At 39.7% G+C, this 17,491-nt stretch overlaps 1 protein-coding gene across 24 annotated transcripts in view; it reads left to right on the forward strand.

Moving 5' to 3' along the window:
* Nucleotides 1–15,673, forward strand: part of eif4g3a (eukaryotic translation initiation factor 4 gamma, 3a) — a 65,987-nt gene extending 50,314 nt beyond the window's left edge. For 20 of the 24 annotated variants that reach the window (XM_074639521.1, XM_074639640.1, XM_074639485.1 and 17 more), the window contains 14 exons: nucleotides 1,267–1,405; nucleotides 1,739–1,890; nucleotides 5,134–5,224; nucleotides 5,761–5,878; nucleotides 5,964–6,190; nucleotides 7,050–7,162; nucleotides 8,114–8,286; nucleotides 9,633–9,758; nucleotides 10,062–10,143; nucleotides 10,457–10,555; nucleotides 10,764–10,910; nucleotides 12,309–12,390; nucleotides 12,500–12,646; nucleotides 15,082–15,673. In XM_074639521.1, the coding sequence (XP_074495622.1) occupies nucleotides 1,267–1,405; nucleotides 1,739–1,890; nucleotides 5,134–5,224; nucleotides 5,761–5,878; nucleotides 5,964–6,190; nucleotides 7,050–7,162; nucleotides 8,114–8,286; nucleotides 9,633–9,758; nucleotides 10,062–10,143; nucleotides 10,457–10,555; nucleotides 10,764–10,910; nucleotides 12,309–12,390; nucleotides 12,500–12,646; nucleotides 15,082–15,263 (1,878 nt within the window). In that variant the 3' untranslated portion in view covers nucleotides 15,264–15,673. The remainder of the gene's footprint in view (nucleotides 1–1,266; nucleotides 1,406–1,738; nucleotides 1,891–5,133; nucleotides 5,225–5,760; nucleotides 5,879–5,963; nucleotides 6,191–7,049; nucleotides 7,163–8,113; nucleotides 8,287–9,632; nucleotides 9,759–10,061; nucleotides 10,144–10,456; nucleotides 10,556–10,763; nucleotides 10,911–12,308; nucleotides 12,391–12,499; nucleotides 12,647–15,081) is intronic. The other 4 variants (XM_074639495.1, XM_074639667.1, XM_074639678.1 and 1 more) reach the window with 1 other exon arrangement.
* Nucleotides 15,674–17,491: the final 1,818 nt, after the last annotated feature.

The following is a 17,491-nucleotide window of genomic DNA, read 5'->3' on the forward strand; positions in this document are numbered from 1 at the left end:
CAGTGAATGAATGCCATTAACTCTATCATACGTGATTGAGTGATGCAAGTAAACTGTAAACACAGTAAAAATGTGATCACATATTATGTACACAGTTCTGTTTTAGTGTTTTGCCAGCGGCTTTAAAACAGGACTCACCAGACATAGTGTCAATTAATCCATATATACTGTATGTGGGTGTAAAGTCAGATTAGGGCTGGTCAATATGACAAAAATATAAGATAATGCACTATTTTAATCAATATGTTTTTTTGCAAAAAGACTACAACACTGTCACCGCAAGGCTGTCACCGCTATGCATATACACTGGAAACCACTTATAGTGATCACAGTTACAGTGATCAACCGCTTATATGGATCAGACAGAATGATGCCAATACAAAAGCTGTTTAAATAATTTGCTTATAGTAATCAAGTAGTCCGCTTACAGTGTTCATTTTGGGTCTTTTCCGACATGACAACATATGGACATTTTTTGTAGAACTACAGTAATTCTCTCTTTCTCTGCATCTCTTTCTCACTCTCTCTCTCTCTCTCTCTCTCTCTCTCTCTATATATATATATATATATATATATATATACATTACATCTGATGCAGTGATTTTCCTGATGTTACAATATGTATCTGTGTTGTCCCGGTCAAACAAACTAACACATGAATAAAGAGTTGATGAACAAACATGAGGAGGAAGAGAAACAAACGAGGAGCAAATGTCTCAACATGACAAGTGTCATGTCAGGCTTTCCAGAGATATCTGCACTGTGATTCTCTCCTACAGTAACTCTTACCAAACACAAGCTGTTTGAGTCAATGTCACTGTCTCCTGCAAGACGCTGGAAACACAGATTCGAGCCCCGCTGTGCTGCGCTCTCGTCAAATTTAAAATGAAAATGAGCAAGTCTACTTATGCAGCGCAATGGATCCACTTTGTTTAAAGACCAAAAGCGGCATGTTCAGCATCGTGGAATGAAACAAATGTTAATAACAAATGAAGTGTTGTAATGCAAGTTGAAACTGATAACCTTGTTAACACATGTGTCTGTCAGTTATGATCATTGTCTAACTCATCACCAATCAGGATATTTTTCTGTGCTTGACAACTGATAGAGGTATATCTGCTATGATAAAAACCCACAATACTCTGAAGATGTTTAAGGTCGGTCATTTGAAATGGCTCAGATCAAGTAAAAGAAATCAGTTTGAAACTACTGACACTACCGCTTGATTCAGTTCTGATGTCATTGTGGCTCTCGTTATTCTTGCAGCACAACTGGGTGTCCAGGAGAGCCGACCAGGGCCCGAAAACCATCGAGCAGATCCACAAGGAGGCGAAGATTGAAGAGCAGGAGGAGCAGAGAAAAGTGCACCAGGCACTGCTCTCCAAGGACAGCAAGAGACGGACAGGTCAGGCCTGCAGTCTAAATCCTCTTTAAGGCTTAGAGTCACATCGGCACAGCTACAGTGACTCAGGAAGCCTGCGAGCATACAGAGAGACTTCCCGTCCCTATAGCCTGCAGAGAGACGCTATTGTGCCCAACAGCAGACAGGAAGCCCCCCCCACTCACTCCCATCTGTTAGCTGACCTATAATATTTCATCATGTATAGCAAGAAACAGCCAAAAAATGTCACTCTGTCAGCTTTCACTGTTGATTTAATGAATGAAAAATGACATTAGATTTCACTTAACTCAATTAAAAAACTGTATTTTGTGTGCGTTTGTCTCTTTGGCCTCGTAGATCCAAGAGATCAGAGAGATCAGAGAGATCAGCGAGACCAGCAGCGAGATCAGAGAGAACAGCGCGTGCAGAGAGAAGAGACCTGGAACACTGTGCCCATGACAAAGAACAGCAGGACCATCGACCCCACCAAGATCCCAAAGATCTCCAAGGTGAGATATGCTGCTGCTTTTTTTTTTTGTACAAATGAACCAAGCAAGCACTCAAATACAGGAGACTCTTCTCATTTCTCAGTTTGTACATCTTTGATTCCTTTCCTCACCTCCTCTCCTTGCGTCTTAGTCCCTCTCACCAGAGATGCAAACGGAGGAGGGAAAGGCAGACACAGGAGGAGGAGGGAGAAGTGGAGGCAGCAGGCATTTAACAAAATGAGACATCCTTGCTTCGGAGCAGTCATTTTAAAGCAACTCAATTAAATATGACGTGTGGCACATCTGCATCATCTGTCTGCTTTGTTGTAGCCTACCTCTGTATTTTATGATCTCTTTCAGATGAGCATAACAGTGACAACATAACAACTTTAACTTTTAATTCAATTCATAACATGGCACGACACACCTCTTTTTTACATCACGGATGCCAAAAAGATTCATTTGAGGTGCAGCGGAGAAATTAAAATAATAATAATAATTAATTTAAATACATTTTGCAACTGTATAAGGGCTTAGAACATTATGATAGAAGTATACGATGGTCATTCCCATGCTCTATCAAGTATCTTAAGTAGTTTGGTGCTAAATTTAACCATTTCTTTACCACTCGAATATTCATATAAATTATCAATAATCCCTCAAAAATACCACATTAAGACACAAAGACCTTGAGGAACACCATAGAAAAAGCCATGCTGTGATTTGGTTTTAAAAAATTTGGACATTTGGAGATTTCTGCAAGAATTGCATTTTTCAACGATTGGATGGCGAGCACTTCCGTTCTGGAAACTGCTCAGCAACCCCCTTATTTTCAATCTACCTAGGAAAGCCATCCATCCTCTGAATGCTCTAGGTCTTTACTTTGTTGCTGTAAAGTTTCATGAGGCTGTGATTATCCTAGAGGTCACCACAGGTCATTTTATACAGTGATGTCAAATAAAAAAAGAAATGGTCTCACTACAATGAAATGTCTACTATGAGGACTAACATCATCACACATTAATACAATTGGGCTCATTGGAGCAGCTTACAGCTTTACAGTCATACCCAATTTATGTAATTCCAAGACTGTTTAGGGACCCCAGTATTCAGAAATATTCAAACACACCATTTTAGAATAGGCGTAAATAACACATTTATACTGCATGCAAATAAACCGCATTGTTTTTTCCCAAAACTGATGTTATTATCATAAAGTGGACATGTCTTTAAAGAGGAGAATTGTGGGTACCCATAGAACCCATTTTCATTCACATATCTTGAGTAGTTAGACTCAAGTCTAGTTTCATGTGATACCAGTACCTTCAGTCTACCTCCACTCTGAAAGACAGTAAAGTCACCCAAGGAGTGGAAGACTGTTTTTTTCACTTTGGGAAAATCCCAATGACCACTGATTAGAAACTGATCAAGTATCCATACTTGGCCTGAAAGTCTTTGTTGCAGCATTTTGTAATTTCTGAGTCTGATTCAGTGATGAATCACGAGGCTGCTTTGTTCACTGAGTCTTGGTTGAATATTGTCAGGTCTGCTTTGTAATTTAGATAAATCGGTGAGGTTGTTCTTCGTGTCGGGACAAGTTTGTCTCCCAGAGTGTTTTTCCACATCAGTCAGCAGCTCCTTCACCGGTGGTTGTTGTTCTCTCCGTAGAAAGTTTCTGTGCACAGCAGATAACTGTTTACACGGCACCAAGAGGAATCCTGTGGCTCATTATGTTTACTCACACACTGTCCCTGCCCTCTTCTGATCTGCATTATTGTGGTTTATGTTCAGTAGTACGCAGTCCCTCTGCTGGATCCATGAGGTAATGGTTTGTAAAAAGAAAACTAGTTCCCCCTGCAGGAGGAATTCTGACATATTCTCAGTGTTAGTCGCACCAGAAGAACATCTTGAATCAAAGGTTTTAACCAGTGCGTTCTTGAGACCCCAAATACAAATGAACTGGTGTAAAAGGTGGATTGCAGAGGAATTTAGTTTTTTTTTTTTTTAAAAGTCCTTAGTCAGATTGTTAGGGCTAGGAAACACAAGCGTATTAGTATCTACACTGATTGATGTGTATTATTTCTGGCAGCTTAGAACGCTAAAGTGACAATCATGTACCTGCAGGTTTAAAGCCCTCCTCCAGACAGTTCCTGTCTTTTTGTTAACGTTCTTTCTCAAACAGAGAATGGGGTGTGATTAATAGTCAGATGTAATTCATTACTATAGAAACCAGATTGCATCTTTTTTTCAACCAAGTTTAGATGGTTATATAGTAATATACTGTAGTACCTTATGTATTTGAGCAGCTTCGCGTTTTATACATGTTTATAACAGGTCTTTGTTGAATACTCGATTCTGATTGGTCAATCACGGCGTTCTACAGTCTGTTATTTCTTTATAGCAGACCGTTGCTATGTATAACAGATCGTTGCTATGGGCGCAGTTCTGATTCAAATTGTTGATTTCTTAAGTAAGTACCCGTGTAATAAGCGGGATAATGGATAATGGACAGCATTGAGACCAGCGTGAGGTTCAGTATTGACTGCATTGATTATTGTTACATAAAATGGTTTGCTGCTTGGATCAGCTAACAATTACGGTAACTGGAATAAGTATGTGTAGAACAGTTATTTCACATGCTTAGAATCACCAGTATAATAAATCAGCGTCATCTCTGTAAAGGTTCTCATTGGTCCAGGTCACTGGATATCTTTTAGTCTCTCATCCAGGTGGCTTCATCAATATGGAACTGATATATGAAAATGTCCTCTTGACCAAACAGACAAAGTCCAGTTGCTTTAAATGATCTACTCCACTTGTGTCATATAAAACTAAAGGGGTTCCTCTGCTTTAAGAAGACAAGTAGAGTACTCTTTTTTTTTTTTTAATTATAACATTATGTGCTGAATTTATTACATTATTCAACTTTGTTTTAGTTTATAATGTAATAATGTGCTCATTATGTAATAACTTATTACCTTTTGAACAAAACTGTTATTACAATATGTGCTGATTATTATATTATGAGCTTTTATTACATTTAAATTATAACCTTATGATTAGTTATTACGTCAAGAGTTGCTACAAGTGTGGCTGATCAACTTAGACTGACTCAAATAAATATGAAATATTTTAGAAATTCCAAAATATGCTGGAGGGGGGCTTTAAGTCATGTAAGTCATTTATCTTGCCTCAAATGTTCTCCTCATTTGCCTTTTGCCTTTTTCCATATGAGCTTGTTTTTAAATGATTCTGTTTCTGCAGCCTCAAATGGATGAGAAGATCCAGCTGGGCCCCCGAGCTCAAGTCACGTGGGGGAAGGGCAGCAGTGGAGGAGCCAAGGCCAGTGACTCAGGTAAGAAAACGTGTATAAACTGATCCAAAACCACAGTGGATCGGAAGACAAGACAAGAACGTTAATAGCTGTTCCAAACAGCCACTCTCGAAGGCTGGGAATTGTTGGGGATAATGGCGTACACTTTTGGACAATCTGTCCTCTGAGGCGTTCACAGTGTTGGACTCATTTGTACACATCAAAGTGACAGAAATAGTTGTGTAAAGACTGAAAAAAGAGGCCGAAAGAAGCTCCAGCCCTGCTTACTTTCTGACCCCCCACACACCTCACCAATCGCTTTCTGAAGTGGCGGTGAGTGTCACATCGACAGCATCGGGAGCGTTTTTTGAGAGCCTGAAGCTCACTAGAATTTTTTTCCTATTGATCATCATTGAATTTTGTACTTTCTTCCCCTCTTGACATATTAGTCCTTTATACACTGCATGAAGTGACTCAAGTGAAACAACACCTTAGCTCTAATAATCCACAATCATTTCCTTTGATTTTCTGATCATTTCTGTCATTCATATTTCCTCTAACTTTTCTCTTCATAACAGAACTATCTCGGACAGCTGGCCTCAATCGTTTCTCCGCGCTGCAGTCGACGCCTTCACCTCAACCGTCCACCACTCCTCCACAGAACCCCGACTTTGACCCCAGGAGAACTCTGGGAAGGTAAAGAAACAACACCGTGTGCTTCTGATAGTTAATATCACACATACAGAAACGCCCCGATTGACTTGTTTTCTTTTTCTCCCAGCAGTCGTAGCAGTGCAGGGAGAGAACGCAGCGAGAAGCCACTGATCGCTGCCCCTCCGTCGTCACGGCCCGGACCGTTCACCAGGGGAGGCAGTTCGAAGGAGCTGCTGGAGAATCAAAACACAGAGGAGCTGTGGAGGGACCGGGAGCGAGAGGGAGCCGAGCCCCGGAGACCGAGTGTCACCGAGGACAAAACAGAGCCAGAGCGCAGCAGAGTCAGGGAGCCTGGTGAGACGCACTGTGCTGCACAACACTGAACATGCATGAAATCATTTTGAATATATAAACAGACTATATATTGGTTTCTATCATTTTAAGCTGTGAGCAAGTTTTATTTTCCATCAAAAATCCTGGATACATTTTTATAATTTTGTCGTTACTTATAGTATCAAATTATATTATCAAATGTGGAATATAGTCACTATTTTATTGGCGTTTCTTCTCAAACCAGCAGCAGCTCTAGAAAGTCTTGTTTTTGCAATTTATTTACTTATTTTATTTACAATACTCAGAAAATAAATATTTACTTTATGGAACAGCTAAAACGTTAAAGTTCCAATCAATTATTTTGTAATCATATAAATAACTGATACACTGTTTTTAATTTCAGTTTCTTATCTGATCATAATTGATATCAACCTTTTTGTCTACTGTTCACAAACATTACTAATGTAAACACACCTTTAATGATATAATCAAAATAAACAGAAAACATAAATAATCATAATTTTAACCATATATAAATTTACTTGTATATTGTTTTTCTGTGTATCACAACACATTTAAATCAATTTAGGAGCAACAGCAGGTGGAAAACAAAAGGATCACACCATAACTTTGGCTTTGGCTATTATTTGTGGTTTCTTTAGGGTAGTCAGTGATTATTTCTCTTGGATATGTCGTCCCAGAAAACATAAATCTGAATCACAAATTGAAAAACTTTGCTTATAATCTGCGATTATTATATTGATGAATATCAGAATAGAGTAAGTCGATGCTTATGTGATTCAATCAGAGAAGACCACACATGGATCTTCATCGTGCTCTTAACCACAGACAGACACGGTTGGTTTTTTTCCGTCGACAGTGAAACCTGAGCCAGTGGTCCAGAGCCCGGACAGACCTGCTCTGTCTGAGGAGGAGATAGAGAGGAAGTCCAAGGCCATAATCGACGAGTTCCTGCACATAAATGACTACAAGGTACTGATATTCACGAGAAGATCAACAGTAGATGCCTGTTTAGGTGTTCAGTTGATAAATTAGTGATTGTTTCTTCATCTATGCCTTATTTTCACATAATGTATGATTTAAATGCCTAATTTGCTTTGTGTCAATTTAAAAAAAAAAAAAAAAAAAAAGACGCATCATGTATTTGGTTCTTTAAAATACATTTAATGAAGTATGTAGATTAAAGGGATAGTTTGGATGTTTTGAAGTGGGGTTGTATGAGATACTTATCCACAGTCAGTGTATTACCTACAGTAGATGACGGTCGGCACACCCCCAGTTTGGAGAAGCAGACAGAAGTTATTGCACAGAAGCAGAGCAATGTACTGCTGTGGACGGGAGCAGCAGCAAAACGTATTTTAGCCAACTAAAAAAGCCCACCTAAAAAAATCAATATCAGTTAAAGTGCACGCTACATTTAGAATATTTTCACTGCTTTACCTCGCCGTCAAACAGCCCTTTCCGACGGGGATATATCCATCTATGTTCTCTTCAAAGTCTGTGCTGTCTGACAGCAAGGTAAAGCAGTGAAAATATTCTAAATATAGCGTACACTTAAACTGATATCGATTTTTTTTTAGGTGGGCCTTTCTTTTGGTGATTTAAATACATTTTGTTACCGGCCCCGTCCACAGCAGTACATTAACTCCTGTCTGCTTCTCCAAGCTGGGGCGTGCCGACCGTCATCTACTGTAGGTAATACACTGACTGTGGATAAGTACCTCATACAACCCCACTTCAAAACACCTGAACTATCCCTTTAATGTATTGCTCTTTAATTACAAGGTTGATAATATCAGAGCAATAGCTTTATCACTGAGCATGCAACAACAACTAATAGAATTCAAAGTGCATGTAGTGTTTAAGTTCCTCTTCTCTTACTAGTTCCACTCAGTCCTGATCACGTTTCTTTGTTTTCTGCAGGAGGCTGTTCAGTGTGTGGACGAGCTCGAGTTGGACTCTCAGCTGCACATCTTCGTGCGCGTCGGGGTGGAGTCGACCCTGGAGCGCAGTCAGATAACACGGGACCACGTGGGCCAGCTCCTCTTCCAGCTGGTGCAGCAGGGCATCCTGCCCAAACCCCAGTTCTACAAAGGGTCAGTTCAGCTACTCTTTAATGCACTCAGCCTAATACGTTTCTACGTACAAGGAGCTAATCGTTAACTTTTTGGAAAGCCACAGGCTCTTTTTGTGCGTGCCAGCTTTTTGTTATTGTGCCTGCTGTGTTCCCATAAAGTGGGAATATTGATTGAAACACATTTTCTTATTCTAAGATGTCACCTTCTAATGATTTTTTTGGTTCATGGATTATTGGGATCCCCATTATTTGTTGCTGTGTTATCCATAGATCCTAGAATATCATTTATAGTTCTCCACAGTTTCTTACTGTCATATATACTTTCATTTCTTCCTGTTTCAGTAATACCGTGTGTTATTGTTCCTGTTCGTTTTAGTTTAGATTAATTTGGCCAGTAAATTGATCATCGTATAAAATCTGTAATTCTGAAACAAACTATTTGAACATGTGTAAATCGTGTTATGTGTCTGTTAAATGACGATAGGAATCCAGTTTTCTGCTTGGTGGCGGTTTTTCAAAAGACACATTGGTATGAAAATCCCATAATTACTGTGTAAACATGAAGGCCTTTTCAAAAAGGGTTGTTTTTTCTCTTGAGAGTACAAGTGCTCATCTTTCCTGTATTACAGGACCATAAAATGGGATCATAACTCTCTTCTAGTTCTTCAGTGTCCTGTAATCTTAAAAGAAAACACTACTGAAGGTTAGCTGTAATTTCAGTACAGAACAGTCAGTTCATCCAAATTCAGAACTTCTCTCAAACTCAAAAAGGAAAACTCAAAGTGACGTCAGGTAGAAATAAATTGGTAAAGATCAAACAAATGCAGAGAGAGTGTATTTTTTCTTGTCTGAGTGACATTCAAACATTTTCCCGTTCAAGATCATAATTAAAAAATGATTTGGGTGTTAATCAATATTTAGTTGTTTCTTAAATAAAATAATAAATAGTAACTTATGTATTTGAGCAGCTTTGTGTTTTATACATGTTTATAGTAGGGCTGCCTGCTGTTAGTCACCTAAACGGTCATTTTGGTCTGAGTCGACTCAGATTTCTTTTTCTTCTTTTTCATGCTTAATGACTTATTTCCAAGAAACTTATGAGCACATCTCTGGTAAACACAAGATTTAAAGTGGTGCTTTTGTGTGATTCTTTGTAGAGAAACTCAGTTTTACAGATCTGTTGATTAATAATAGTCGACAAAATCGTATGAGCGTTAGTCGACTGTGAATTTATTTGGTCGAGGTCGGCACTAGTTTATACACGTATATGTGTGAGTGTAGTTGTCACCTTTTAGACCACAGGAACAGTAATATAATCATTTTTCTTTGCTTCCTAACCACCACTGTGTTGTTTTATTTTCTCAGGTTGGCAGATACGCTGGAACAAGCGGATGACATGTCCATCGACATTCCCCACATCTGGCTGTACCTGGCCGAGCTGCTCAGCCCTGTGCTGAAGGAAGGGGGCTTCTCTATGAGAGAGCTCTTTAGGTACTGAGGCATTCACTCCATACTCAGGAGAGAATATGCTACAAATACAGTAACATTTGGTGTTTGCTCAGGAAAACATTACACCATTTTGATCAATATATTTCCTTGATGAACCAAATGAAATGGTTGTTGTCCTTTGGGTCACATTTTTTCTAGTATATCTTCCTCCTTCCTGTTCTCATTTCCAAGATTAATTTCAGGCTATACTTGGAGGAAAATGTAACTGTTAACAGTGACTTAACAGCTGCACAGGAAATCGTCTTATTGGGTTCTTCAACTTCTCCATTCTCCGTTTGTTCACAGTGAATTAAGCAAACCTTTGCTTCCTGTGGGAAGAGCTGGGATCTTAATATCTGAAATACTGCACATACTATGCAAACAAATGGTAAGCAACACTTTAATCTTCAGCTGTGTAATTATGTTACCTGCTCTCATAATAAAGCCAGTGAAGTATAATCAATAGCTCCGTTGTAGTTGGGGGTGTATACAGTTCATAGATGAACTTAAATGTCTATCGAGGTTAAGGGTCGATTATATTGGTGATATTTTGGTCAAATGGCTTTTTTGGTGCAAAATGCAAGTAGTAGCAAGTTTTGGTTCTTTCAGCTTGTTAAAATCTTTTTTCCTGGAAACCAGTCAGAAGAAATTAGATATTTCAAAGAAGAGAGGTGCGATGTTGTCTCTTCTTGTGTCCACAGAGCCATAGGACTGTGGGTTCTTTGTGGAGGGAATCTGGCCTCAACTGGACCGACTTCCTGCCAGAGGGAGAGGATGTCCAGGCTTTCATCTCACAACAGGTTTGTGATAAAGGCCTCCATTCAAATCGAGAAAAATCAATATTATTGAAAAACTATTTCTTTATACGAATGTAATACAAGAAGTTGACAGAGAGCACATTCTACTCCCACCCCCTCCTCCATCGTTCTTCCTCTTCCTCTTTTCACATTTCCTCTTATTTCTCACTTCTCTATCATATCGATGTCCCGTCGTCTTGGACACAAACAGAAACTCCAGTTCGTTCTGTCGGACGACTCCAGTCCCGAGGCGGCTCTGTCCAAACAGATCATGTCTCCTGAGGAGCTGAGCCAGCAGCTGGAGAGACTCCTCCTGGAGGACATGGCCAGCGACGAGCAGATCTTCGACTGGGTAGAGGTATGAGAAGTGACACATGTTTTGCACACATTTCTCAGAGAAGAAACATCCAATTCTGCAAGCTAGCGGCATAAATTCAGAGGGGCAGTCTGTTATTAATGATGTGTAAAACTCTGGCACAGTTCAGTTTCATTTGCAGCCAGTAATGAGCAGAAATATTTAAGACACTTTTTCTGTGGACCCGCTGGATCACCGGTGATCCTCACCAACATTACTGTCTATCAGAGGCTGTAGCAGACTCAGTCTTAAAGCTAGAGTGAAGATACTGGTATCATATGAAACTAGAAAAAAACTAAAGAATCCATTGGGAAGGAGGCTAAATAACGCTCCAAATTTAGGCTTAATTTTGGCAAGGGAAAAACTGGTGATTTCCAAAAGGGTCCCTTGACCTCAATCCTTATTTTCGCCTATTCTAAAAATGGTGTATTTGAATATTTCTGCATACTGGGGTCCATAAACAGTCTTTGGATTGCATAAAGCCGAGACTCTTGTGGATCCAATGAACCCAATTGTATTCATGTGTGATGAAGTTAGTCCTCATAGTAGACATTTCATTGTAGTGAGACCATTTTTTTGAAACTTGAAATCACTGTATAAAATGACCTGTGGTGACCTCTAGGATAATCACAGCCTCATTAAACTTTACAACCACAAACTACAGACCTAGAGCATTCAGAGGATGGATGTCTTTCCTAGGTAGATTGACAATAAGGGGGTTTCTGAGCAGTTTTCAGAACAGAAGTGCTCGCCATCCGATCGCTGAAAAATGCAATTCTTGCAGAAATCTCGAAATGTCAAAGGTTTTTTTATACCAAATCACAGCATGGCTTTTTCTGTGGTGTTCCTCAAGGTCTTTGTGTCTTAATGTGGTATTTTGGGGGGATTTTTTATCATTTTTATCAATTCTTGAGTGGTAAAAAAAATTGTTAAATTTAGCACCAAATCTGTGTAACAAATGGTATCAAGCCAAAAATTGCTGCAACAACTTATGAGACATTAGTGAGCATGGGAATGACCATCATATACTTCTATCATAATGTTCTAAGCCCTTAAACACTGTCACAATTTGTTTTAATCAATTAATTATTATTATTTTATTTATTTTTTCTGATATATGACTAGAACAGATTGACACACAGTGCTGAGCTGTATCTCAAATTAATCTTCAGGTCCCCAGCTTTCAGATGATGAACACCACGTCTATGTGACATCTACTGTTGACCTGCTATCTCCCCCTAAAGACCACCTGTACCCCCCTAAAAAAAGTATATGTGTGTCTCTCAGGGTTAAAGGTGTTTCCTGTTCTTTCGTAGCATAACTGCGAAGACTGCAACTGTGTTGAGCCATGTGAAATTGACAGGTTGTGTGTTCTGTCCTCCCCTGTGCTCCATTTCCCAGGCAAACCTAGATGAATCTCAGATGAGCTCGTCTCCCTTCCTGAGGGCTTTGATGACAGCTGTGTGTAAGGCAGCAGTGAAAGGTAAGCACTCCACCACCTGGAGGAGACACTGCTGCTCTATTCTGCTAAAATCGCACCGCTGATTACATTATCAGCATGCACTCACTCTGCCTCCTGCTTTACCGAACAGATGATAACACCAACTGTCGAGTGGACACGGCCATCATCCAGAGGAGATTGCCTGTATTACTCAAGTACCTTAACTCAGACACTGAGCGACAGCTGCAAGCACTTTATGCACTTCAGGCGCTGATCGTCGCCCTCGATCAGCCTCCAAGTAAGTGCTGCATCTTAGTTTCATTAGGAGGAGGTGGGAGGAGTTAAGTTATTTTTCTTCGTGTACTCTTTTTCATAATTTCTTACCAGAGAAGATTAAAAATGTACACCAATATTTGAAGCAATGTTATTGTATATATAATCTCACCACAAGGTCCGTTCAACAGCTGGTCTGAAGCTATTGATCATGTCACGTGATCTTCATCAGCAGATTGAGTTCGCCCAGTTGTCATGGAATTATAGATGCTCATATTCACATTTTTTCCTGAGCACTTAAAGGGGAACACCACCTAAAGTAAGAATTTCAATATGTTATCTCCGTGGCCTAGTAATCAATATTTGTGAACATGAGCTACTCTGTCAAAGCCGGAAACTTGAGAAGTAAGTCTCAAACTTGTGATGTCATAGGGTATAAAGTCTGGAGCTGCTCCATAGACAATGAATGGGAGACTGATTTTGTGGACCCACAAAAACAATGATACCCAAAATGAGCTCTATTCTCTGGTAGTGTTGTCAGTAGTGAAAAAGGAAATGTTCCCATATACTCAGATCATTCCCCTGGGTGCTCTCAGTGTCATCTACAACATCTCTCCCTATTCATTGTCTATGGAGCAGCGCCACACATTATACAAGGGATGTCACAATTCTCCAAATCCACTTTCAATTTTAGGGTCACAATTCAATTCGATTCAATTTTCGACTTAAACATTCCGTTGTTAGACTAAGGAGTCTTGATTCGTAAAAATCAGCAGATCATTGGTTTTATGCCCTGACAACTGTCATTTACACTTTCAACAAAAAGAAGATCCACTAGATGGCAGGACAGCTAGAGTTAATCAGAGTTCACAAGGCACATTTGAAGGCTCCATGACGTCCCTGTCGGTGCCTACGTGCTTTATACTATAGCAAGCGACCCCGCTTTACCGTACAAAGCGATGTTAGACACACAATAGATTTCAAGTGGAGATAGCACGACCGCAGCTAAAATCGGCAAACAGTTCAATGAGCGCTGTTTTCTTGGTTGCTGCAGTCTCTTAAATCTTCTGCAGCCTACAAACCGTAGTTCTTCTGTCAAGACACGTTTGTTGTCTACGTAACTTACGAGGAAGGCAAAGTGATGCCACACCGGTGACTTCAGGGAAGCAGGAGGATTTTCCAGTTCTGTTGTTTCTGTCATCTCCAACTCCGGCAGTGTTCGTGGTGTCTCAAAGTGCAGCTGCAGGCTACCGATAAGATATGCTGTGTTGTCTTTGAGGTGTTGTTTTTTTTGCGGATGCATGCAAGTAGGTGGGGGCGGAGAGAAAAAAATCCCTGATCCTGCATTTGATTTCGATGGTCGAAAATTGGAAGCTCATTTAGATCGGTTTCCGATTTAGAATCAACATCGTGACACACCTACTTTATACTCTATGACATCACAAGTTTGAGTTTTAGCACTCTAGTTTTGGATTTGGGAGAGAGTTGTTCATGTTTACTAATATTTTTTGAACTGTCTTAGACCATATGATTAACATGTATGAACTTTGAAAATGGGCGTAGCTCCCCTTTAAAGGCCTTCTCGTTCATGTTGGATTGAAAGTTCAGATTCAATTGATTCTTGACCTTGGATACTAGTGATGCGCGGGTCGGGCGGGTTGTGGGTGATCTTACTAGAAAATATCGCGGATTCAGGCGGTCGGGTCAAAAAGTGACAGCGCAGCAGATATTTATAACTTACAGAACATTGCGTGCGATAGTCCACCTTCTCTTCCCCTCTCTCTGTCTCTCTCTCCAACACACACACACACACCAGCCATGGTGGCAGCACGAAATTTTAACACATTCTGTGCCATCATCCCACGTAATACGCTGTCAAGAGGTTGTGTGCTTGTCTCTGTCCTTGTCTCAGACCTCAGTCCTCAGTCCTCAGTCCTCAGTCCTCAGTCCTGACAATTGTGCTACTACAGTATAATGCATGAAGTTGGCAGTTTGCGGGGCGGGTTCGGATGGTGGATTAATGCATATTTTTGCAGGTCGGATGGTGCGAAATAGCTCTCATAACGGGTCGGTTGGGTCAACAGTTAATTTTGAATCTCAATATTATTGTACTCTGTAACATTAAAGCTTGGGGAGGTAACATTGGAGAAACCAGCAAGACTAAGCTAAATTGAAAAAAAATGATCCAACTCAAAAACCCAGTCCAATGTTGCAGAGTCTTTTCCAATGAAAGTAGCTAGCAGCACTTTCATCCAAGAGTCCCTAAATCTAGCAAGAAAGTCGGCAACACTGACAGTCCGTCCCTTCAGGCCTCCCTCTAAAGCCACTTACCCTAAATTATGCACGGGCAGACTGCACGCAGCAGTACTGCAGCAGGACAGGAAGTTTTAAAGACTCTTCTCTCAATTCAAGAATCCTCATCAGAGCCACAAAGATGACTGATGTGTGTTTGTCTTCCAGACCTCCTCCGGATGTTCTTTGACTGTCTGTATGACGAGGACGTCATCTCGGAGGACGCTTTCTACAAGTGGGAGACGAGCAAAGACCCTGCCGAGCAGCAGGGTAAGGGTGTGGCCCTCAAGTCCGTCACGGCCTTCTTCACCTGGCTGCGGGAGGCGGAGGAGGAGTCGGAAGACAATTGACGAGGGGGGACACGACGTAGTAGAACTGCATCCTCACGACAGAACAAACAAACAAACATTCAAAATGGGTGTATGGGCAGGACGACATGTTTTACGGCTGGAATTTTTTTCTGCGGTACGGTTCTGAAACATGCCGACATTTTGAGTTTGGATTCCAACGGCGGAAGCACTAAATACCTGTATTATACATAGAAAATATTTTTGTTTTAAATTTTAACTTACTTTTGTTTTGTTACTTTTTAAGAAGAGACTTAAAAGATACATAGGTTCTGGACTCTTTAATTTATTATTTTTTTAAGGACTGCAAATATGAAAGTTATTTAACATTTGCAGATGCTCACAAATGAGAACAACAACAGAAATAACAATGTAATTAATTATAATAACAAAATAATAATTGTGAAATAAAATAGCCTACCTGGATTCCACACTGTTTGGTTTAAAACAGGGTAAAACACAAAATGATGTTGGGATGAAGGGGAAGCAGAGATAAAAAAGGAGTGGATGCACAGAAACTATTAACGTTGTCCGTGTATGACGTTTTGAGGTCAAAGGTTATCTCCTAATAACCAGAAAGTGTTTCCCTCAGCCTCGGCTTGCTCTGCGTTGATAATGTACATACGCCTCGTGAAGAGGTAGAGGTATGCATTCAAGAAACGATGCAAGTTCAGTCCACAGAACTGTCAAAACAAACGAGACGAACAAACCGGTTACATTCAAATAAAATGAGCAAAAATGCAACATTAAAAAGCAAATGGCCAGGGTCGCTGAACATTAAATGCTTGTAATACTTCAGACCTACAGAGCAGATTAAAGCTTGTAAATACATTAAAGACAAAAAAGGTATTTAAAAAAAATGCTGATTGTCATGATTTGTTCTTTTGATGGTTGGTGTTTGGAGCTGTGGGGTCGCCAGATTTGCTTCTTTTGGTGACTTTGCTACGACTTAATGTGTGTTTGTGTGTTCAGTTTTCCCGTTTTGGATAGCATCCTCAGAAGAAGAGTTGTAGGATGTGGCCAGGAAGAGCAGCTGGAGTCACTGTGAGCCACTGATTTGTTCTGCTGAGCATCGACAAACGTTATGAATGAACTCAATTTGTTCCCTTGGCTTTGAAATAGTTGCAGCAGTTTAATTCTTGCTTGTAATTGACCACAACTTTTTTATATTTTTGTGTCTAGATTGTGTAAAGATCCAGCTGATATGTATATAATGTGGTCACGAATGCAGTTGCATTCATATTACAATGCCGCTGTGGTCACATGCTTATCAGATCACCAAATGTGGCTTGCTTAACCAGTCTATGATGCAATTGCTTGTCTTTACAGTCGATTGACAGAAAATTTCAGCTTCTTAGTCGTGAGAATTTGCTGCTTTTCTGTTGTATGTCACTCCATCTTTGGGTTTTAGACTGTTCGGACAACATGAGCAATTTTAAGAAGTCAAATTAGAAAATTGTGACAGCCATTTTCACTATTTTCACACATTTTATAGACCAAACTAATCCATTAATTGAGAAAATAGTTGGAGAGAAATAACTTACAGTGAAATAATCAAATTTAAACCACACACAATGAAACAGACAGAAAGCTGAAGTATTTTTCTAAAGTCTATTTTACACTTAATGTGTCTACTGGCTGCTCTGAATAAGAAATGTTGTGTTCCTCTTCATTTTAACTTTGTTAGCATTAGGCAACAACTACACTTCCCATGAGCCTTTGCTGCAGACAACCACCCAAAACCTCATTAGATCTGTAGTTTTTGAATGCATACATGACAATAATTGATTTATCTTAGTTAAATTAAAGATGTGTTCAAATTGTATTGACCTGTATAAGTAGAGGGTATCAAGTTAACTCAGAATAAGGACATAAAATCTCAGTAACATATTTGCTAGCTAGCCTTTTTTTCATTACAGACAGACATAAAGCTAAAGTAATGTTTTTGGTCTATTTTACACTTAATGTGTCTACTGGCTGCTCTGAATAAGAAAAGTTGTGTTCCTCTTCATTTCAACTTTTGTTAGCATTAGGAAACAACTACACTTCCCATGAGCCTTTGCCCCCAACAACTACCCAAAACCTCATTAGAGCTGTAGTTTTTGAATGCTTATATGTTTTCTTGGTTAAATTAACAATGTGTTCAAATTGTATTGACCTGTATAAGTAGAGGACAACAAGTTAACTCAGAATAAGGACATACAATCTCAGTAACATGTTTTCTAGCTAGC

Source organism: Sebastes fasciatus, chromosome 1, assembly GCF_043250625.1.
Source record: "Sebastes fasciatus isolate fSebFas1 chromosome 1, fSebFas1.pri, whole genome shotgun sequence".
Classification (NCBI taxonomy): Eukaryota; Metazoa; Chordata; class Actinopteri; order Perciformes; family Sebastidae; genus Sebastes; species Sebastes fasciatus.